The 22,625-nt window shown below is 37.3% G+C and overlaps 1 protein-coding gene and 1 long non-coding RNA gene across 14 annotated transcripts in view; one reads left to right on the top strand and one right to left on the bottom strand.

Annotated features, from left to right (window-relative positions):
- PCM1 (pericentriolar material 1) overlaps nt 1-18,942 on the bottom strand; it is a 43,794-nt gene extending 24,852 nt beyond the window's left edge. For 5 of the 13 annotated variants that reach the window (XM_026072605.1, XM_026072610.1, XM_026072604.1 and 2 more), the window contains exons 1-15: nt 18,766-18,847; nt 14,440-14,558; nt 13,536-13,781; nt 12,409-12,681; nt 11,658-11,828; nt 11,340-11,456; nt 7,704-7,881; nt 6,114-6,223; nt 5,450-5,660; nt 3,980-4,181; nt 3,517-3,693; nt 2,607-2,764; nt 2,145-2,359; nt 481-635; nt 273-402 (exon numbers count right to left, since the gene is read on the bottom strand). In XM_026072605.1, coding sequence (XP_025928390.1) covers nt 273-402; nt 481-635; nt 2,145-2,359; nt 2,607-2,764; nt 3,517-3,693; nt 3,980-4,181; nt 5,450-5,660; nt 6,114-6,223; nt 7,704-7,881; nt 11,340-11,456; nt 11,658-11,828; nt 12,409-12,681; nt 13,536-13,781; nt 14,440-14,535 — 2,439 coding nt within the window. In that variant the 5' untranslated portion in view covers nt 14,536-14,558; nt 18,766-18,847. Of the gene's footprint in view, nt 1-272; nt 403-480; nt 636-2,144; nt 2,360-2,606; nt 2,765-3,516; nt 3,694-3,973; nt 4,182-5,449; nt 5,661-6,113; nt 6,224-7,703; nt 7,882-11,339; nt 11,457-11,657; nt 11,829-12,408; nt 12,682-13,535; nt 13,782-14,439; nt 14,559-18,765 lie in introns of those variants that run through there. The other 8 variants (XM_026072606.1, XM_026072616.1, XM_026072611.1 and 5 more) reach the window with 6 other exon arrangements.
- Nucleotides 18,943-19,081: 139 nt separating this feature from the next.
- LOC112969372 lies at nt 19,082-20,534 on the top strand. The gene is made up of 3 exons (XR_003254704.1): nt 19,082-19,214; nt 20,029-20,080; nt 20,317-20,534. It is a non-coding gene; the product is annotated as an uncharacterized LOC112969372 (long non-coding RNA).
- The last annotated feature ends 2,091 nt before the right edge of the window (nt 20,535-22,625 follow it).

The raw sequence follows: 22,625 nt of genomic DNA, 5'->3' as shown, positions 1-22,625 counted from the left end.
ATACTACACTAGAACTATGAGCTTGGTACAGAAATCTTCGAGCAAAGACTTGGAGAGGAACACAGACTAGATAATCAGAGTTCTTGTCCAGCCTTAGAAATCCAGCATCTTACAATATGTAAGATAAGAATTACCAACTGTACATTTTAAACATCAATTTTTATACTTAAACAAAAACAACAAAAAAAATAGCCAAAAACAACTGGTATGAAAGATACTTGATGTCCTACTGCTCAACAGCTTAAGGCAGCAAAGAAATACATTCTACCTACTTGAAGGTCAGGACAAGCTTTCTGTAATGCCTGAATTTTTTCCTGAATTTCAATCAGTTTTCTTCTTTCTTCTTGTAACTGTTTAAGTTCCCGTTGCTGCTGCTGTAGCTTAGCTTCATAAAACTTCTCTCTGTAAAAGTTATTTGCGTATTACCTGGCAAGAAGTTTCATAAAGTCATGATTTTAATATCCTTGAATAAAAGCATACCTTGTTTTTTCATTCAGTCCTACATCTTTTTGTAGCTTGCTGGTACCAGCTCGGGCATTGTTTGGTTGTTGCTTTGTCTCCTCCATGTTGCCCAAAAACAAGTCACCCATATTAGATGCGTCGGCAATTGATGCTTGAGGTTCCAGATCATCATCCTGAAAAGAAGGGCAGTCAGAATATTCTCAGATTGGTACACAGAACTTAACCAGTTTAGTTTCTCAAATTAAAATCATTTTTCAAAACTACACAGTCTGAAGAGCTTTATCTTTAGTTCAGATTATAAGGCAAGAAGTCATCATGAGATTAATTTGAAGTTAGAGAGTTTACCCTATTGAAAATTCCAGTATAAACAAATAACTTCTCTCTCATTCTGGGAGCATGAACCACTTAAACTATTTTATACCTATAACTGAATGGATAGAAACAGAAGCATGACAAAAAAGAAAGGAGGAAGAGAAAAGAAAAGCGGAATAGAATGAGACTATAAGGTGAGCAACAAGACTGTTTAGTTACTGTAGTCATGGAAGTTAAAAAAAACATTAACAGCTTAAAATAGAAACAAAACTACTCTTGAAAGTCAAGTTAAGTTTAAGACAGTCTTCCACATGGTTCCATACTACACTTTTCTTGGTTTTGGTGGTTTTATATTTTAAATTCTCCACTTAATCTGAAAACATTAAAGCTGTAGCTGCTGCTTGTGTCGTTTTCCCAAACGATCTTTTTTAATATAGAACCCCCTGAAGGGGAGAGACCATCATCAGTGGGGATGTATGGCAGAGCTATATATGCCCACAGAACTACTACTGATTATGTAAAGCCACTAACCTAGTAAATGTGAACGAAGATGGAAGACATACCATGAATTGAAGGAAATAAAAAAGAGCATTTGCATCATCTCTATTTTTTCATTTATAATATTGTACAGATAGCATCTTCACAGTGATCCTACGTATCAAGTCTGACCCAGATGCCAAGAAATTTTTGATAGTAGTATAATTGTGAAGTAACTATATAGTGCTTATACTGTAGCTACTACCCAAGCACACATTTTAATTGAGATTGATTTGAGAGTTCTTGCATACGAACTTTTCATTTCTGTGGTATCCATATGTACTCAACATGCAGACACTAAATTACACAGATGCTTTCTGTGAGGACATCAAATTCAAGAAAAGATGTTATTTAGAAACATCATGAAAACTAGTGTGAGACATTCTAAATAAAAAACACTGTCAGTTCATAGCTGGCCCTCAAGAATCTTATGGAAAACTTAAAAACTATTTTCTTCACTGATGGAAACAAACATTACAGAACCTAGGTTTCCAAAACTAGAACCAATGAATATTCATTATAAGCAAAAAATAAAAACATAGATCAAGAATGTTTGAAAAATATTAGGCTTATTAGGAAAATATTGGTAATTCAGTGTTGAGTTTAAGTATTAAGGTCATTCTTAAGTCAGTAACCCTTATGAAAATTCAAGATTTGAACTTCAAAAGCATCAGCCTCAACTTCAGACAAATCAAACAGTATCCCCCCTTCCCACTCTTAAAAAGAGCATTTTAAATATTAGATTAAGCAGAGTTTTTCCCCTATTAAAATTTATACATGTAATAATGAATAAATGTTACATTTTTGTACACAGATTTATATTTATAGAATACCTGCACCATAGCAGCAAGGTTTTGTAGTTGTCTAAGTTTCTGTTTTGCAGCTATAAGTCTACTGATCTTCTGCTCAAACTCAGCATCTCCAGCAGCATCCCCCAGGCTGCTTCTGTGGCTAGATACAGAATCTTCACTAGCTCTATCTTCTTCAGCTTCATCATCTTGACCTTGCGGTAGGTCAACACCTTTGTCATCCTCCCTATTATGACAGTCTAGAGGGGAAGAACAAGCAAAAAAAGCAAAAAACAAACAATACCAATGACACACAACACAACTTGCTAAAGTCCATTAATCAATCGTGCCATCTGCAATTATTGGACTTCAGAGAAATATCAGCATAATGTTTAGACTCTTGAACATTTTGCTTGTCAGACACAGTTCTCCCAGATTTTGTGTGGCTATCAGAATTATTAGCATATGCATTAATACTTGAAATTATTATAAGATTTTAGAACATACCTAGAGCTGAAGATATTTTGAGAGTCCTTACATTAGCAGCAGACCGGTTATTTATTTCACAGTCAGTATTAAGATGTCTTCCATCTCTGTTATTAGTTCTGCATTGTATGTTTGAGTTGCTATTCATTTCACTCCAACTACTGATTCCTTGAGGGTTTCTAGGGTAAAATACATTACTGATGTCAACCTTTTAAGAAGCGATACCGACAAAGTCTTACTTCAGCCCTTTTATTTTAAAAATATTTGAACTGGCTGCTATGGAAATGTCTTTTTAATCCTTTATAAAAAACAACACCTTATAAAGTTCCCTTGAAAGTTAGTCCAGACATTCAGAATTTCTCAATATACTCCAATATTTTTCATCACTCAGAAGCAACTATGGATTATTTCCCTGCTAGCTCTACAAACAATATCAATTTACAAAAGGCATTCAAGGTGTATGTCTATGTTACAAAAGCTCTGTATGATTCACAGCAAAATTATAACTCATTTCTGTGCAGTGAAGATCATCAATGCACACAGTGGTCTTGTTAAAAAACTACACCTCAGCACGCTTATCTAAACTGAAATCTCTTTCATTCCAGTTCTCTAGCCTAAACCTGTTAACTTTGTAATGGAGTTCTATACACACTTCAGTGCTTAAATCTAAAGCACTTAGATTTCAAAGTCCTTTATAATGATTTTCTAAATGTCCAAGGTAATCTACATTTGTTGTACAAATAAATTACCAAGAACAAGACCAAGACTATAACTAACCATCTGTATAAGAAAGCTACTTCAAATTAAAATTTTGGAAAGTTAACATAATCACAGTATTAAGTTACCTCTGGTTGACTGAAATAATTTATTGCTTCAGGAAACCTGTGACAACTTAGCTACAAAAATTTAGGATGACAAAAAATAATATAACCTAATATTTGTAACAGGCTGTGGATCCTCATGTTCAGAATCACTTTCAGATTCTTCTGTTTCTTCCTCTTCCTTAGTGTTTTCATTCACAGCATCCGTCATCATATCAGATGCTTGTTCATAGTAGTGAACTAACTCACGCAGCTCATTCAACCTCTTACGAACTTCATTTAGTTTCCTGAGGAGGAAAAAGAACATGCTATATGTTTTGTTCTATTAATTGCATCTATATAAGTTGAAACGTATATGTCATCTATAATCCCTGAAAACTGTCATTTTCCATGTAAGAACCTTATGCCTGAAGCTCTGAACCCATTTTACTGTCTTAAACCATTTAGTAGAACATAATACTAAATTAAGTAGATTAAAATACAAAGCAGTTCGTTAAGACAGAGAGCTTACTAAAAAAATTAATACTCAAAACCACTAAAGCACGCTACAGAAAAAAATTAAAGAACTTTTACTGGAGCTTTTCGGTTGGGTTTAGATTGTCATCCTCTTCACTCTCATTCTGAGAAGCCAGGCAATCAGGAGGATAGGGAGCAGATGATGCCAAGCTGTTTGATTCACCATTGACAACAGTTACTATGCCTACAGGAGCAGAAGCAGCTGAAGTTGTACTTCTTTGATCAATACCATTCTGAGGAGAACCTGATGCAGGAAAAACTACACAGAAGAAATATATCTGATTAAGAACAGCTTGCAGAAACTCACTTACATGAATGACATTAAAATGTAGCTACAGAAAATACTGCCCACATATAAATCAGCAGGTAATGTCTTTTTCATAAAAAACAAACAAAAAACACACACTTCTGTTTAAGTTTTGTGACATGTAATGCCAAAAGGCAGACAATAAATAGCTAACTTCCATAAACAAGACTTTTGTCAGCTCTTTTGAGCTTTATCAAACTTCAGAAATGGAAATTTTCATGCTGTGAATCTGCCTAAAGAGTTATTTTAGGAGTTTATTTATGGCTGAATTGCTTTTGTTGAAATTTAACATTTCAATGTGACAAAAAAAAAAAAAATCCTGGCAACTTTTCCTGTGCTAAGCTCTTGCACCTATATGCTTTAGAACACAGCCCTGAGATTTGACATAAGTTTGCTTTTTCCAGCTACATGAAATCATATCCAAATGCATGCACATTATATACATGTGTTAACTACAGGTAAGAAGAACAGGGTATAGTAACATAATTGATGGCTGTTAAATCATAGTAAAATAGTAGACCCATCCTAAGGAGTATGCTTCAGGTGTCTCATTTCTTAGTATTAACCAAAGTATTCTAGCAGTAGGGGAAAAAGCTTCACCAGTACAAATACATTTCCAGAAAGAGAAAATGAGAACAGTTGATAGTCCCACATGGAGGCTTTGAGGGAAGGAAAAGTCATCTAAGGAACAGGCCAAAAATCTAGTCTGGACAGACAGCTAAGTTCCTCTGGTCTAGTCTACAATTCAAATGCCTGTGGCTAACAGAAGAGAAAGTCCTTTGACAATGGAAAAGCTGGCCCCACCCTATTGTGGAGCTATTAACACCTGAACTTCAGACTACATAGATATGGATGTACTGTGATAAAATACAGAAAGTTCTCAATTTCAAGTGCTTATGGTATGACCCACAAGTAAGCTTTGTCACAGACAAGCCTTGAAGAAAAACAAACAAAAATTCTAGTCTCACAGCCTCACATCAGCAACTTTAATAGTGATATAAACTAAAGTGCTATCAGAGAAAACATTTGTTATCTGTATCTGTAGAGGAGGAAAGTAAAGTATATATAACTTCTCTGTTAAGGAGGAAACATATATTATTAAAAAAGTTACACAATATTGCCCTAGCACAGCTTTATCATCTGCTATAGTTAGTACTAATTTATCAATCAGTTGCAAGTTACATTCTTAAAAATATACAATTCTGTTTATATTTACTTACAGGAGGAGTTATTTAGATGCTGGTCACGAAGTGTATGAAGTTCTCCTAATAATTTGTCCATTTTTTGCTTTTTACCCTGCAACATTTGCATCTTGTTAAAAAGCTGTGCCTTCTCATCTGACAGATGTTCTGACATTGAAGAATTCCTGCTTTGTGAAATCTCTCTGGTAAGCGAAAGACTTTCTGCTTGCCTTCTATTATCTGGCACAGACTGTGTTTAAAAAGAGTAATTTCATTTTTATTCAGAGTACTGTGAAGTTTTTCTAGTTACCTTCTTCTGAAAGTTAAATAAAACATAAAGAAAAAGAAACCCTCTTCTAGGCCTGCTAGGATCAAGAGCAGAACAAAACTTCTATAAGGGGAAACAGGTGCTGAAAATATTCTGATGATATCCCAATTATATATTGTAATACAGAAATGTTCTCTGTGAAAATCTAGAGAAGTATGAGACTGAAAGTGTGGATCAGTCAACAATAACCATTAGGAACAAACATGCTAAGCCTTCACAGTTTTAAAGAACACTAATTACTCCATGAGCAAATTCATGTAAATAAGTGACACCAACATTTAACTGCACTGTTCAAAAGAGTAAGAAAAATGAACACTGGTGAGACTCTGAAAGAGCCTGTGGAAAAAACTTGTACAGTGCAATGCAAGTACTGACCTGAGAATCATGAAGCTGGTTGTGAAAGCGCTGAATTAAGTCATTTAATTCTTCATTCAGTTCTGATGTAAGACTTACTCCAGAAACACTACCTGTAGTCTCCGTTACAACTGGGGATTTGAAAGAAGGAGGAAAAAAATGGAAATACTTGTTTATGGCAATGAAATGAAGGCTATTAGATGAAAATATTTGGTTTAAGAGCATTAATATATTACAGCTTTTAAAATACAACAGCAATTATTTTGAAATGTTGTGCCCTTCCCACCAACTTTACCCTTGAAAGACTTGTAGCCTTACAAAAAAATTCACCATCAAGTCAATACACAAAATAACTTGTTCTATAGATCTGTTCTTTCTGTGTTTTGCAAAAGGTCAGCACAAAATAAAAATCACCCAGTTGTGGAGGGTTGATGGAAGTGTTTAGCTTATTAAAAACAAACCAAATCGTGGTTACTCAGTAGAGCCAAGCTAAGAACAGTGAATGTAATTTTACTTCCTTAAAAAAATAAATAGGATACCAAGCTTTTATCTTGGTAATCTTTACAGCTGAAAACAGTCTCAGGGTTCTGTCCTTCAAAATTCCTTAGAAGGATACATTAAAACAAGAAAGCTTCTTTCCTGCCTGTAAGCTCACATCCAAACAGTACTAAGACAAGGAACTGGCAGATGAGATGCCCAAGCAACTGACATCTTCCCCTCCAAATATGAATCAGTAATTCACATGAAAACTAAGCAAAAATAAGTATTATTTTACCTCATAGATCACAACTTAGTTTTTCAGTTAGTTGCAATGAAGTTTCACCATTTTCAATTTTCAAAATGCTTATTTCATGAATTATTTTGCCCTATGCTGAATTAATATCTTTACATTCCCTACCCTAAAGTTCTGGCATGTACCACCTCTTTAAATAAGGTAACAGACTGGCTGTGAGAAACTGCTGTTAAAAGTGACATCAATGAAACTGTGACAAAAAACAACATTAAAGAATACGAAGTCCTAGTTTATCATAAATGAGCATATTTTCTACCCACTTTATCAAGACGGGGCGAGTTTTGTATATTTGGGGAAGGGGGATAAAGAAGATTCCATCACAGGTCTACTACTTTAGAGCACATAGGAGAAAAGCAGTTACTAGAAGCCATTTGAGAAAGAAGCAAGGAAATGCCTTTCACAAAGGCACCAGCTTCCTTTGCATTTGTGGTAATTTTCTACAGGTTTTCTACTAACTCCTCTGCTTTTTCTCCTGCACTCAGTTCTATAATTTTATTAACTAGTTCCATCTTCTTTCCTGTCCTTGAGTTGATACACCATGGGAAAAGAGAGCAGAACCAGAAAAGTTCGTCAGAGCAAGGAGCCTGAGAAAGACTCTTCTAAATGCTGAAATGTAGAATCAACTGCATAGTTTTAAACTGCCACTGTTATTTTACAATGTTATGCTGTCAATTCTTTTCATAAATAGAAGCCTTGCAGTTAAAAATATTTAAAAGATTTTTAAATGTGTAATGACTTCTTCTAATCGACAATTCCAGCTTTAATCATTTAATCAGCATGCTAACCTATCTATCAAAATATATTGTCATGTCACATACCAGAATCATCCATAACAGCAATTGCTTGTTCTGCTTTATGCTGCAGAGCAAGAAGAGCTGCCTGTCTTCCTTGAAGAGCCTTCAATTGCTCCTGCTGTTGTAACATCCTTTTCAATAAATCATGTTGCTTCTTCAAGTTCTCCAACTCCTCTTTTGCTTCCTGTTGAGGATCTCTGGCCTGAAAGAGATGCAAGAACATTTCATAACCATGACATTTTATTTGATAAGTATTAGTGATAGATGTGTCAAAACAAGCAGGACTTTAATAGAGCACTTGAAATAGAAACAACAGGCTGGTAAGTGTGAAAAGGTGAAAACAAAATGATTTGGTCTTTCAGGTATTTTTTTCAGTCAAAAAATTTTAAAGTATAATAGGGAGAAGCCTGTTATCACTAAGCCATGCTTACCACTCCCGGGGGTTAAGTTTTTTTTTTTTTTTTTTTTTTTTTTTTTTTTTTTTAAGAATCCCAGTCAGCCACTCTATCATATCAGAATGACTAACCCATGCATCCCTCTGTCCTTCTAATTACATATTCACAAAAGAGCACAGTAAGCTATAACACTGTTGCAGCTAAGGAAGATAAGGCACAGTGTCATGGAGCTACATATAAGACAAGATCTAGACGATTTACTAGCCTAAAATCTGTAGCTTTTCAACAGAAAGTTTTGGGCAGTTATTCTTTTCTAATCTATAATGTACATTTGCACCTGCACACTACATTTTTGCCATTTATGCTAGAATACCATAGACTGTGACAAATCAATGTCAAAACAAAATCAAGCACAGAATCCCTCTATACATTATTTTCAAGCATACAGAAATAAATCTGAAAGAAAAAGCATGTTGTACAGTTAAAATATATCAAAACAAAAGCTATTTTTCACCTCCTTTCCCTTCCCAATTAATGGCTGGAGAGTTGCCTCAAAAATTTTATTCAGGTATTGGCAGCAAATTAATTGCAGATATTTCACTGAAATACTTCGGATCCTGATCCAGTTTGGATCATCATATACCGCAGATAAAAATATGGAAAAAATTGCCTTGTGTTTTTAAATAATTAACAACTCCTAACAAAAAGAACACTAACTTAAAAAGCATCATCATTGCTCCATAAGGTGTTGAGTTCACGAGGTACAAAATTCTCTCAATGCAAACCACATTCCACACTGAACACCAGAATAGAAGCAGACATCTTATCACCTAGTTGGATATTCAGGAAAGCTCAGCTTTCCAGCAGATAAAGGAGAACACATCCAGAATTTTAAACGTCTCAGAGACATGGCTTTAAAACATGCACTGCAACTGGCACTGAATATTCCTGTCAAATTTTCATCTTGTATTTTGCCTCTACTCTGCTTTCTACATACTATACACAATGAAACACAGGAAGGAATGAGGGGAGGAAAGAGAAAGAGGGATGTATTCCTGGGTCACCTATTTAATAATCCAAGCTTTATCTCACCTATTTAATAATCCAAGCTTTATGAACTAACAGATTTACTTGAATTCATCAAAACAAAACACCAAAATTTTCAAGCCTAGTTCTACTTTAGACTACTAAGCTCAACAAATTTTAAACTTTTGATTTTGCTTTACGAAAATCACTGACATTTTTTGTCAGAATAAAAGACAAGGCCATGGAAAAGCTAGATACAGATAACAAGTTTTAAACTCCCAGGCCCTTAGTCTTCCCCCTTCCAACCAGGGACTTTTATAAACAGTTTACAAAAATGTTTGTAGAACAAGTTAAAGCTATCAGTTTCCTAATTTACTTTCTCTATACCATACCGGCTTAAATTTGCTTTGGCAGACTATTAGTGTGACCATGCTAAGGGTCTGAAAACCAATTTTTAAAGACATTTTCCCAGAAAGAGAATAGCAAAACCAGGAAGGTCATCTACCACTACATAAAATCAGATTATCTGCTGTACAGAATTAGATGTAGTACCTGCTCTGTCAATTACGACCCTTCTCTTTTGAAGCATCAACAGCACCTCACTTAGAAACAATCTGCATACTTCAAAACGACTCTAGTTATAGAAGATTTATTCAATGGAAAGACAGCTGGATACTGACAAGCAGGTCAAATGGGAACATTCATCATAACAAATATGTTTGAAGCACGTTACCAGAAAAATGAAAATCAGTATGTATAAAACCTATTTTTGAGGCTAAAATAATATTTTCAAGTGTACCTTTGAAGGCAATCTACACTCTTGGCTATTAATCCTACTAGGCCAGATTTCCCTGTCATTCAGAACAGCTCTGTCACTTTTCCCTTTAGGGCTTGCTGTAACGTCAATGTCTGTAACCTGTTCTTGTGAACCTGAATTCCCTAGTTTGTCCTCAATTCGAGGCCGAATGCTCAAACTAAAAGATACTTCCTTTATTAAATAGTTTAGTATGTTAGATTTTGAACATGTGCTCCAATTTAGCAGGCATTTTTAAGTTACAAACCTACCCACTAATACCTTGTCATATACTGTAAAGTACTATTTCTATCAAATAAAATATACAAGAGTAAAGATGTTATTTTTAGCATTTGTTCTTAGAACTTTCGTAACAACGAGGCTCAAATAGCAATCAGCCTTTTAAGAGCAGAAGTTTTCATTCTGTATTTAATACATTAAAGCAGTCTAAAAAGAGAAGTTAGCTGCAAAATTAAGAGCCAAACGAAAACTAAAACCCCTTTTGCAGAGATGAAGAAAAAAATGCAAGTTTAAGTTTACAGGCATACCACCTCTTCAAATCCATACTAGCCTTTAAAAAAAATTGAAAAAGTTAGATCTTCCATGTCTACAGTTTTATTTCTTTAGAGGAACAGAATACGTTCTTACCAAACTAAATATAATTATGAAGACTCCTTAACATTTTAAACACTATTTTACTTCTAAGCACCTAAGTACTTATCATCTTTAAAACACCCAGAGCACTAACTGGTTACAATAGTACTGGCTCACTAGTACTTTCCTTGGTGCAGAAGTAGTATTGGAAGTTCTAAAGCATAAGTTGTTATTAAAATGCTTCTACATATTCTACAATGTTTGTTTACAACATTAGTATAAAGGCTTTCACAGATAGGACAGAAATAAGTCTGTGCATCTAATCCAGAACATTTCTTTTGAAAGGCACCCAGCTCTCCAAAGGAGGAGAGGAACTGCTGTGTTAGGTCAACACTTCCACCATATCACTTGGTAGATACTTGAGCAATGGCCCACCAGCAACTCATTTCTAACCCTCTCCTCACCCAGTACCAGCAAGTTTTCCTACTATCAGAAACAAGCTGATAAATCAAAAATTGTGTACAAAACTATTCCTTTCTATGTCAACCCAATGCATCCCTCTGTCAAAGTACACACGTAATCCTTCAATCTGTTTTGAAGAAAGATTAGAAAGATTTAAAAAAGAAACTAATGAAAAAAATAGTTGTTGCTACAGAAGCTTTTTCTCCCACACTGAAAAAAAAAACACCCTGCACATACATGTACACCTCTGGGATAGAAGGTATGAGAATCTACTATTTTTGAATTGAACTGCAGATTATGTCACTGTCACATGAATCAGGAAGGGGGGGGACAAAAAAAACCCACACAAGTCTTCATTTCTAGCACCTTAATTACTAAAAGGCAGCTTACCATGGTATCTGAAGCCTCAGACTGCACATCAATGTTTAGCAATGTGCTCTCAGCTATAGAACCAGATCCCACAGCTGAATCTATAGTCCGAACATCCTCCTCCTCATTTTCTCTAGCCTGAAATATTTCAGTAGCATAAATCAAAAGCTATATAAATGGGGCAGCAAAAATGAATCATGGAAGGTACTACATCTCAAAAAGCAACACCCCCAGTAGCACCACCAAAACATCAACGGTCAACTCCTTTAAAATAATAATAATAATAATAATAATAAAAACTTACAATGAGAAACAAATGTATTATATTCCCAAACTTACAAGCATCTTTTGCAAAAATTTCAGATAGGATTTCTCCTGCTCTTTAAGGTGATCTATAAGATGTGATAAACGCTCAACATTGGCCGATCTTTCATTTTTCTCTACAAGATCATCTCGCATGGAGCTGGCCTTAGCAATATAGTCGCGAATCTGAACTAGTCTGCTCACAATCTGTAAAGACACTGAAATTACTGAATGCATTCAGCTATAGCTTTAACGTTTTACGCACAAGACATGGTGATAGCAACAGCAAACTATTATTAAAAGGGTAACATACTAGAACCTTCCAACCTATAGTCATACTTCTGCAAGTGGTTAAAAGTCAACAACCTTTATAAGGATAGATTTATGCACGCATAAAGTTGCAAGGCTAAAGCACAGGGCTTCTTGTCCATATAGGCTAAAACAGAATTGAGTTCATATTACTAACATACGAAAATATTAAACTATAGAAGTATTTTCTGGAACTGTAGAACAGAGAATCAACCTCTAAAATGAAAATACTTAATTCTTTCACCAGGAAGCAGACTTCCAATATTATAAGACCAAGAACAATACATTCCTGACTCCAGTTTCATCTTTTCCTCAAGTAATAGTTGCCTTTTAGAACAGTGGGAAGGTAAATACTTGCAATAAAAATTGAATTACAACAGTCACACTTCCTGAAAATTTAGAAAGAGGCATTGAAAAGTAACAGCATAGCTGAAACCAAAAGGCCCTATTCCGTAGGCCTAATAGGCTACATTAGTACCTGGCTACTATCCATAGCTGGTTCCCCTCTTCCATCTTCTTGAGCAGAGACCTGACAATTTTGCAAGATATCCTTGCTTAGAGCAGCTCCAAATAAATCTTTACACTGCAATGATCCCCCGGACTCCTTTTTTTGAGAACCTGAGGCAGAATCTTTGCTTTTGTTAGTGTTTATCTGCAGCGACAGGAAGTTAAATGGCTTTCTGTTTTCATTAAGTTGACGTCTGTTGTTAGCAGCCGTTGCCCTGCCTTGAGAATCACTTCCAATGCTTCTCTATAAACAAACAAGGCCAAAAACAATTGTTATGATTTTTTTACTCAATATATTCTCAACTCTGATTAACTTCACTACTAGAATTACCTGTTCTGCAGTATTACTGGACTGATTACAAAGTTATTTGACTATTCATTGAGTAGCCAAAAGCTAGCTAGACATAGCACTGGTGATCTTTGACATACATCTCACTTCAGGTTTTTTTTTAAACCTTTTGAATAGCAACTTGTTGCCATAATACACATTTCTGAAGGAAGTTTGAGTATCAGTAAAGATTCAGTCTTTACACTCTAAGTCAAAGCAATGGGTCACATTTGAAATATTATCTTTACAACCCAAAACAGCTTTAACAGAAAACTGGCAAAGATTAACAAGTTTCTGTTCTGAAATCGTTAGCACAAATTCACTGCTCGTTACCAGAATTAACCCCTCATACTTTCCATTGATTTGGACAAGGGAAGGCTGAACAAGCCATATCTCCAGGGAAAAAGTTATAGCTCAAAAATTCATATCATACATTTCTCTACACCCTACTGAGTAGCAGTTTTTAGCACTACATTTCTGCTCAATCCATGGTTATAACAAGGTTCAGAATCACAAACTATGTCCCTTCAAAAACATACTTTCAAAATAAGATTACAAACATTTGAGTAGCAGATAAGCATGAACCTCAGGCATAGAAGAGCCATGGTCCTGAACTTCACACAATTTTCTCACATTTGGAACCAAAACTGTGATTTGGTTCCCATAGTGCTTTTAGGCTTTTTATCTTAATACCTTAAGCTTTCTTTAGTGATCTGTCAAATTATTAAGAGATAGCCACATTTATAATGTGAGCTAGTATTCACACAAACCTGATCCAGATCACTGAAGTTTATTCTTTGTTTAAGCCTTTCTAGTTCAGCCTGCTCTGGAACAGACATCTGCGTCATATATCTAGCATGAGGAAAACTATGAGGAGTCCTGGTTTTTCGTCGTCCCATTCCAGGTGAGGACTCTGGAGATATATCATTAGTAAGCCTTGTTTCAGCTTCACCACCAAGTTTTTTCTTATTTTTTTCTGAAGGTCTGTTTGCTTTCTTCTGTTGACTTCCCCAATCCTTATGCAGAAGGAGAGGGAAGGAAAAAAAAGTCACATTTGTTAACCACACAGATAAATCCCCTTCCACTTAATTGAAACATCTACTTTTTTTATTTCCATTTTCTAAGTAAAGAGATACCAAAACATGAGCTGAAACAACGATTAAAGTTGTCTAGAGCAAACGTTACATTACAGAACACCATTTTCTCCACTGCACACATTAAAAATAGCTAGTTCGGAAATATTTAATATTATATATATTTAATATTTTAATATTTAATCTAATGATGCATTTCATTAATTTTAAATTAAGCTAAAATTATATTTTTCTTCCTTGCAGAAGACTCTTAAGCAGTTTAGAACTTCTAAAATACAAAGTTGTTTTTAAACAAATTTGTTTTTATTTCTATGACACCTACAGCGTTTCTATATCTACCTTAATTCATCCCAAAACACTTCCCCATAAAGACATCTGCAGACTTCATCACCTCTGAGTTATACATGTCACTTGTTTACCTCTATTTCTCTTAATTATTTTATTGCTTTTTGGATGCTACCATGCAAAGCTGTACTGACAAGGTTCAGATCTTTGCATTATTGCCTACCACTAACATAAACCACCTGTTAATTCTCACCTACAGTATAATGTGGCAACTGAAAGTTAAGATGAATTATACCGTGTTGTTCAGCCGGTCTTCAAGGCTCTCATTGCTCCAGCTAGGCAAGTCCTGATCATTCATGCCTTCTTCAAAGGGACCACCTCCTGAAGCCATGACAAGCAGTAAATAAAAGGAACCTAAAAGAAACAGTTTAAAAAATATATATATGCTGCATTAAAATCAGTTTTATGTACAAGATCTCTAATCTGAGATAACAACAACATATTCCTTATGAAATAAAACCACAAGGCTGTTTTAGGAAACTAAACCCCAAACGTAACAGTAAGAACACAGATTTCTTTTTTTAATTTTTTTTTTTTAAAGTCACTGCAGGTCCGTGGTGATGTCTGTGTGATACTAGAGATCGAAAGTCACATACTGTAAGCCAAAACTTTGCATTTACTTCAATATTAAGATGATAACAACAGAGCACTGAAGGGGATACTTGCTGATACAATACAGGAAAAACAGACATCAGTAAGAGGATTTTTACTTTCTTTACTACAAAGTTAAAATATTTAAGCAAGAATGCCATGCCATACACTATAGTTTCTAGCAAAAATAAAGGAAAAGTGTTTGGTATTTCTATAGCTTTGCTACTCTGTACTGCACAGAATGACTTACTGTAAAAATAATCTATACTTTAAAAATTTTTACTTTTATTTCTGGTTTTGACATAAGTACCATTAAGAAAGTTGTTAAAGCTAAAAAATCAGAAATAAGTATTCCTTTAGAGCAATAAAAGTAGCTTAGCTTGTTCAATAACATACATAACTGTACATATATGTACATACAGATGCATAACTGTACACACAATCAGATTACAATAAAAACTGAGTAGCCTAACTGCTGCTGGCACAGCTCCACTGTACAAAGCTACAAACTTGTTCCTTTAAACAGCTACAAAGTTCTGTTACAGATACAGAAGAACACCACAGTCTTGCAGAGAATTACTTTTCCACATAGCTTTAGCTGCAATGTTAAGACACAATCCTAGTTTTATCTTTATCTGCAAAATCAAAAAGAGGGCAGGTCTAACCATTTGTTTCTAAACACTTTATTGCAACTTGTCTACTATCAACTTTTGCACCAAGATTTCACACAGTGCAGGTGAAGAGATCACCTAAAACTTAAGATTTTACCTTCATCTAATAAGTATTTTTAAAATGGGTTCCAGGAGAGAAAAAAAAAGAGAGAGAAGTTTCAAGGATGTACTAATTTAACTGTCTTGTTTAGGAATATGGTATTTCACCAAAGTCACATAATACAACCCATTCAGCAGGTGCACTTGTACTAAACAGTATTCTGATGCAAACACAACCTATTACTATAACATTAAGGAAATGGGATCCAGCAGGTATGCTGATTCTGCTGTAACCATGTCTACATTTGGCACGGATCTAATTTGTGTCAGAGTTAGAGTAATTCAGCTCCTGCATCTAACAATCAGAATCACAGCACAGATATACTAAAGTGCCTGCTACTTCAGGAATAGGCAGACCTGTGTCCTACTGTTCTTGCACGTACATTCCCACCCTTCTTTGTCCCAGCACAAAAGTTCGCCAGGCCACGCAATCAGAGGGTACCATCAAACAACCTAGCTCAGCCAACAAACAAAAGCAAAATAAAAAAGGTCAGATGAGTTTTCAACTGGATCACCTCCTTGATCTGGCTATCTGTCCAACTGCATAAAGCACTACTGTAGGTTCAAGGAAGCTGAATAAAAGTCACGTAATCAGAAGAGGCAGCAACACCCACACAGCCTGGCTTAGAGTAACTGTAAAAAACACACCTTTTGTGCAATTTTCATTTAGGTGAACTGTCAGATTGATTTAGAGAATAAAAACAAATACAACTTCCACATAACACTGAATCTTTTCACATTCTGTTTTTATGTGCAAGTACAAGCATCCTGTGAAAAATTCATAGAGAAGCTCTTCTACCAACTCAAAGTAAATTCCACAAACTTTCAAAATAAATGCATAGATGTCAATTTAGCTTATTTTAGAAAGCAGCTATAAATATTTTCTAAGAACTTTCTGCAGTTACAGATAAACTGTTCCACTGTGCAGATGTGCAAGATACAACATTTCAACTAGCATGCCATCCTGACATATGCCACTAAGCATAATGAGTTCATCTGGACAAGATTAAAGACCATCTGGGTTTACAGTCAAACTCAGTAAGCTGTTTCCTCCATCATCGTGTTACATAATTCTTCTAAAACTGTGGGAAAAGATGTTTTTTCTGCCTTCCACTGAAAAAAACAAAAGAGGCAATATTTATCGTTACATCTGTTATACAAATAGCTTTTGTGCAAGTTTTAAATGAAATAAATGAAGAGTTATCTTCAACGATCTTTGCTGTAGGAGTCTGATTAACTCTGAAGTAAGTTCACCACCACAGATGTATTATTCTCAATAATATTCTCGAAGACACTAGGCATGTGCCAATGTATTCTACCAAATACAGCTCAAAAAATACTAATATCCTGATTACTTCCTGCAACTGGATCTTAAGGAAACTATTCTAACAGAAGCAAGTCCTTCTCACATAGCAAGTCTCTAAACATTCATATTACAATCTTTAATAACTCCAAATGATATATAATCAAATGAGATTAAGATCAGAAAGCTATGCTGATATTTCATCTCTTCAAATCAATTAAAAAAAAAAAAAAGAGGTTCAGTCAGCTTTTTCCTTAGAGATGAAATTCTCCTACAAGAAGCAGCGTAAGTTTTTCACTTCCCTCCACTTAATTAATTTGTATTTTTTCTTATTTTTCATTTTACCACCTATTTTCAGAAGAAATCCTCTTACAAAAGCTTTGTTATCCTCCCATTGTTCTGTTTTTGCTTCCACCAATGCATCAGCAATTTCAGCTTCTTACACATTAGAGTACCTGAAAGCTTTGTGTTTCTGCATGAGCACTCTGCCATAAAAAATTTGCAAGAAACTTGAAAAGCCTTCTGAGGATACTTACTACCATAACAGTAACCTAAAATAACATACAAGATTATAGTCAAAACATATATAAGATTATAGTCGCATACATTTGTGCATGAAACAGTAATATACAAATTGCTCAGAAATACAAATAGAAAACACACTAACAAACCAAAGACATACATAAATTTTTAAAAGGCTTTTTTATAGTGGAGCTATGCTTTTGACATTTATTTTCCTATAGCATTCATCCAAACTGCAAGAACTCTAAAAAGCACCTAAGTTTGCACATAGCACATGCAGAAACTTTTGAAAATGAAAGGCTAAGTGGAAAACACAAAGCTGAAAAAAAGCCATGAAAGAGCCACAGACACTGGAGATAGGATGAAACATTTATTTGAATTTCAACTTCTTAGATATCCACTCCTTATTGAGCATTAATTAAGGAACTAATTTAAGGAATAATTAAATTCCGACACAGCATTGCAAACCATGCAGTATAAACAAGCAGGAAAACACAACGGAGAAAGTGTCCTCTGTCCTTGCACCAGACAGCCATATTCTCACACAAGCAACGCACCCGGCAAATCCAAACGCACCGAGAGAGGCCTGCCCCGCACTGGCAGCCTGGAGAGCCGGGACACGCCAGCTCCTTCCCGCGCCGCGCAGGCTCCCGGCCAGCCCCGCTGCACCTTTCCCGCGGGGCGCCCAGCGGGTCCCGCCGCCAGCGACCCCCGGGATCCGCCCGCCCAGCTGCTGCGTGCGACAGGGCAGCGCGGGGGCGCCCAGGAGGCGCGCGGAAAGCCGCTGCCTCGCGGCGCCAACGCCGGGGCGCCGGGCGGGCGCCGCTCCCAGCGCTTCGGGCAAAAGCGCGGCGGTTGCCGCTGCCCCACCGCGTCTCCCTGGAGAGAGGGAGAGAGGGAAGGGGAAAGGGGGGGAGCGCGCGCACACACACACACCCTCCCTCCCCCCGCCGGGGGCCGCGGCGGAGGCGGGGGCGGCCCGCCCAACCTGCCGGCACCGCCAGGTTCCCGCGGGCCTGCGGCTCCTCCCGACCCCGGGGGCAGCCACCGAGGCCCCCCCACAGGGGCGCAAAGGCCGCGCCGGCCCCCCAGCGCGGACAGCGGGAGCAGTCCGCGGGGCGAGCGGAGGGGAGGCGGGGCGGCTCTCCCCGCGAGCCGGGGGAGGCCTCCCAGGCCTGCCTTCGCGGCCGCCGCCGCTCGCTACCCGCCCGAGGGCTTWACCTCCCAGCGGCGGCCCCAGAGTGGCAGCGGCCCGGCTCCGCGGGACAGCGTTGGGCGCAGGGACTCACAACGCCGCCTCAACGGCCGCCGCCGCCATCTTGGCTGCCGCTCCGGCAGGGGTGCGGGAGGCGGACCGCGGCGGACGGATACATACCGGCATCTGGTAACCTGCGCCCGCGGATGCCTTTCCGCGCCGCGCAAGCGTCGCCCGCTCTGGACCACGTGACGGCAGGGCGGCGACAGCGGCTCTTCCCGCGCTTCTCCGCGCCTCTGCGTGGCGGGGGCGCGGGCGGCCGAGCGGGACCACCGCGCGCCGCCGCAGACGTCGAAGGCAGCCGAAACTCCAAGTCCCAGCATGCAGCGCGCGAGAAGGGGGTTGGTCCCTCTTCTACCTAGGAGCAGTGCATCCTGGGACCTGTAGTTTTCTAGTCGGCTCACCCTTCTCGGTGGCAGGATTAGCGCGTGTCCACTGAGCCCAGCTGCCCTGGAGCGGGCTCGAAGCGTCGGGCTCGTTATGTTTATAAAATAAATACGGAGGCGGTCTTAACTGATAAACTCTGTAAATGACTTTACACCTGACTGAAATACTGGTAAAACTGTGAGGTCAGAGCCATGAACAGTGAATGGGGATCAGGGCCCGTCTTTATTTAGAGCAATATCGGTTTGCAGAGTCTGTTTCTGTCTGCGGTTATTTCATCTCCTGGTCACAGCTGAAAATACAGGAGTGGAAAGATGGGTGCAGACACAGATCCTTTTCATCTGTTCAGTCAGTTTCCCTACTTTTTTTCTGTCTTGCCAGTCTTCCTGCTTAGCTACTTGCTTCAGGGCTTGGGGCTTAGGGGTCTGGGCTTTTTAAACTTTTCTTTGAAAAAGATTAGGCATTTTAAAACATAGTTGTTTCTTATTTGTGGGTAGTAGTCATGCTGTGATTTACTGTTATACCCTGGTGACCCACTTGTTCAGACAGATGAACTTGTAGCTTATAGCAGAAGTTCTTGCTATTAGTTCTCAGATGACTAGTCCAGCATAGGATACTCACGGTTTTCAATTTCTTTTCCAATAAAGCTTATGTCATTTATATTTCACTCATTAGGGGGTCCCCTTGTCAGAACAGAAAAAACAAGCTAACATTTTCAGGATTTATATTACACTGAGCTTCTAAGGTAGAAGTATTAAATATTTACATGTGTTCGTCCTGGGCTAGACACGTTCTACTGATAATACATAAAAATATAGTTCAAAACCCCTGCACTATTATCGATGCCCATTTATTTAGCTCTAGCAAAAAAATAAATGCCATGAGTTGTTTTCAATAACACATACATCCATCTCTATTTTAGAAGAGGGAGGGACAAATTGTTCTGAAAATCTGTGAAATAAAAATGTTTCAATAAAAAATCTTTGTTTTCTCCAGCAGATGCCACAATAGCAAAGGAGTAGTTCTGGATGATATTTAGTGTGTGAAAGGGGTGAGTAAGAGACTGCCTATCATAGTAACATTTTTCTCCCATTTCTACCGTGGGCTACATGAGTGTATTTCCATAACTGAAACCACTTTGAAAAGAATCTGCCGGAATCTGTATGGAAACTCTGTATGTAGCAAAAAGATATTATTCATTTGTATTGCAATTCTGCAGCTAATAGTTAGTTTATTAGCCTTTTTTTAATTATACTTTTAACTAACGTCTTTTTCTCTTGGCCTCAGATACCATGTCTGCATATCCAGCAGTGTATTCGCAATGTTGCTGTTGGCAAGATGCTTCGTATTATCATAGTGCCATACCTCCCACTGCCCGACAGATGGAGGCAGAATTTAAGAAAAGTAATGCCTTAACACAATGACTATATATTTTTTTGTTATTGTAGTTTATTCTTAAAACACAGCTTCTTCTTTCCTATCATTTCTTGCAAAAAAAGATTTCTTGCGTGAAAACGTGGAACACTGTTAAGGAAAAACAATAAATTAAATAGATTTCAGTATAATATCTTAGTAACAATTTCTTAACTGTAGTTTCTTATGCGTCATAATTGTGTATTTTCTCTTCCTTACCACAAGGTGTCATATACTGGCAGTAACCCTCTCCTGGTAGTTTGAAGCATCGTTATTCTGATTCCTGCTTAACATTTGCAGGATGACTTTTTTTTTTTTCTTCTTTTCATTTTTCTATCCCTTCTGGAATTGACTGCAAATGCATTCTTGAAAAGAAAAGAAAAGAAAAGAAAAGAAAAGAAAAGAAAAGAAAAGAAAAGAAAAGAAAAGAAAAGAAAAACAGTGCTCCAAAGAAAAGAACCACTACTAGCTCCTCAAAGCTGTTTTTTCATTGTGGGGTAGGGAATTGCACAGGGGTACGGTAAGCGTGAAAGAACCTTAGAGTACACTGCAAGAAGCATTATTTTCCTGAAGGTGGTTCTCCACTACTACTACATAGACCAGGACCAGGACTCTGTGAGCCATACCAAATATGGGTTAAAGAAAGCCTTGTCAATTAAAAAAATAAACACACATTTTGGGGGAAAGTCCTAGATCAACACTAAGGAGCTTCTGTACTCTCAGTAACTATTGAACAAGGTCTTTGTCGATATTTTATTGGATAATTCCTACTGCAAAGATCTCTGTTATAAGTGCTACCATCAGCAGACATGCTAATGAATGCACGCTCACAGAAACTGAATGGATTACCTTTGAGAGAGCCAGATTTAATTAGGATTGAAAGCTATGTCAGAGGCATGTCGTAATTTTTTCCTTGTACATCTGCTAATCAAGAAGTTAATTTTATTTTATTATTCCAAGGAATAATAAAAGGGAAGGGAAAGAAAGCAAACAAAATACAGGAGCATGAGGACTACAGACAATAAAAAATAAGGAATAAAAGTTTAACTGAGACTGAAGAGGCAAAAGGAGGAGTTCAGGAGAGGGATATTTTAAAGGTCCTGAAACAAAGGCACTGATAAACAGGGCATTCAGTTTAAATAATCATTGTTCACTTTTGGCTGATTTTGTCACATCCGAGTAGTTTTTTGATGCAAAAACGAAACTGGCAAAAAATGATTAGTCTACCAAAATATGACTACACAGTGCCTATTAGGCTACAATGTTAAAGCTAGTTTTTCTTCCTTATCGTAACATTAGATTGAAAAGACATCTTCCTCTCAAGGCAATAGCAAAGAGCTTTGAGTTGATTTGTGCAGCAAGATAAAGTGTCTACCTAACTCTGTTTGGTCTAATAATAAATTACCTGTGTAGTGCTGAGGCATAGGCATTTAAAATCCCAAAGCCAAGCATTAACCTAGTCAATTCACCACAATGAAGAAGAAAGCAATTCTTGATGATCCCCTCAAACATAATAGCCATCTTTAGCAATGAAGGAAAAAAGAGTAAATGGAAGATAGGTGTTAGCTAACCTGGTCAGACACTGGAAAAGTGTCTCAATCTCTGCTGAGGAATTGCCAGGATCCCAGCTGTAAACCTTTCCTAAGTCTGTAGGGGTGGGGAAAGTAATCCTCTTGATCCTGCTGTTGTCATCTATCTGTAATATTTGCTGTTAAACACGCTCCAAGTATTGTACATTCTAGTAAAAAAGCAGTGGCTCATATCAAACCCTCTAGTGGTAAAAAATGATGGGATGAATGTAGGAAGGAAATTCTCCGTGAAGTATTCAGAGTAATTTCATCAGGAAACAAAATCCCTTTCAACCATGAGGCATCGGCAGTTTGGGTTTATTAAGCATGCTCATTTCACAAAATCAAAACATTGGGAGCCGCACTGTTGTTCTGCCTAAAAGCTCTGTGTCTCCCTAGGCCCCTACTATTCTCATTGTCTCCTTCTAAGTCAGGCTCCATTTGAGCCTATTTTAAAAACCATTTTAAAGGAGGCCTCTTTAGCAAAGAAGTTAGTGAGGTCACAAATACTACTTCATTCTTCATTTCAGATCCAGTTTCACAAACAACCTAGAAAAATAGTGCTTAATCTGGATGCCTCTGCTTGTTCGTTGCTTAGTTCAACATTATATTTGA

Source organism: Apteryx rowi, unplaced genomic scaffold (assembly GCF_003343035.1).
Source record: "Apteryx rowi isolate R43461 unplaced genomic scaffold, aptRow1 scaffold_344, whole genome shotgun sequence".
Lineage (NCBI taxonomy): Eukaryota > Metazoa > Chordata > Aves > Apterygiformes > Apterygidae > Apteryx > Apteryx rowi.
Note: the sequence above shows the minus strand (reverse complement) of the source record. Positions and strands in the feature narration are given on the sequence as shown.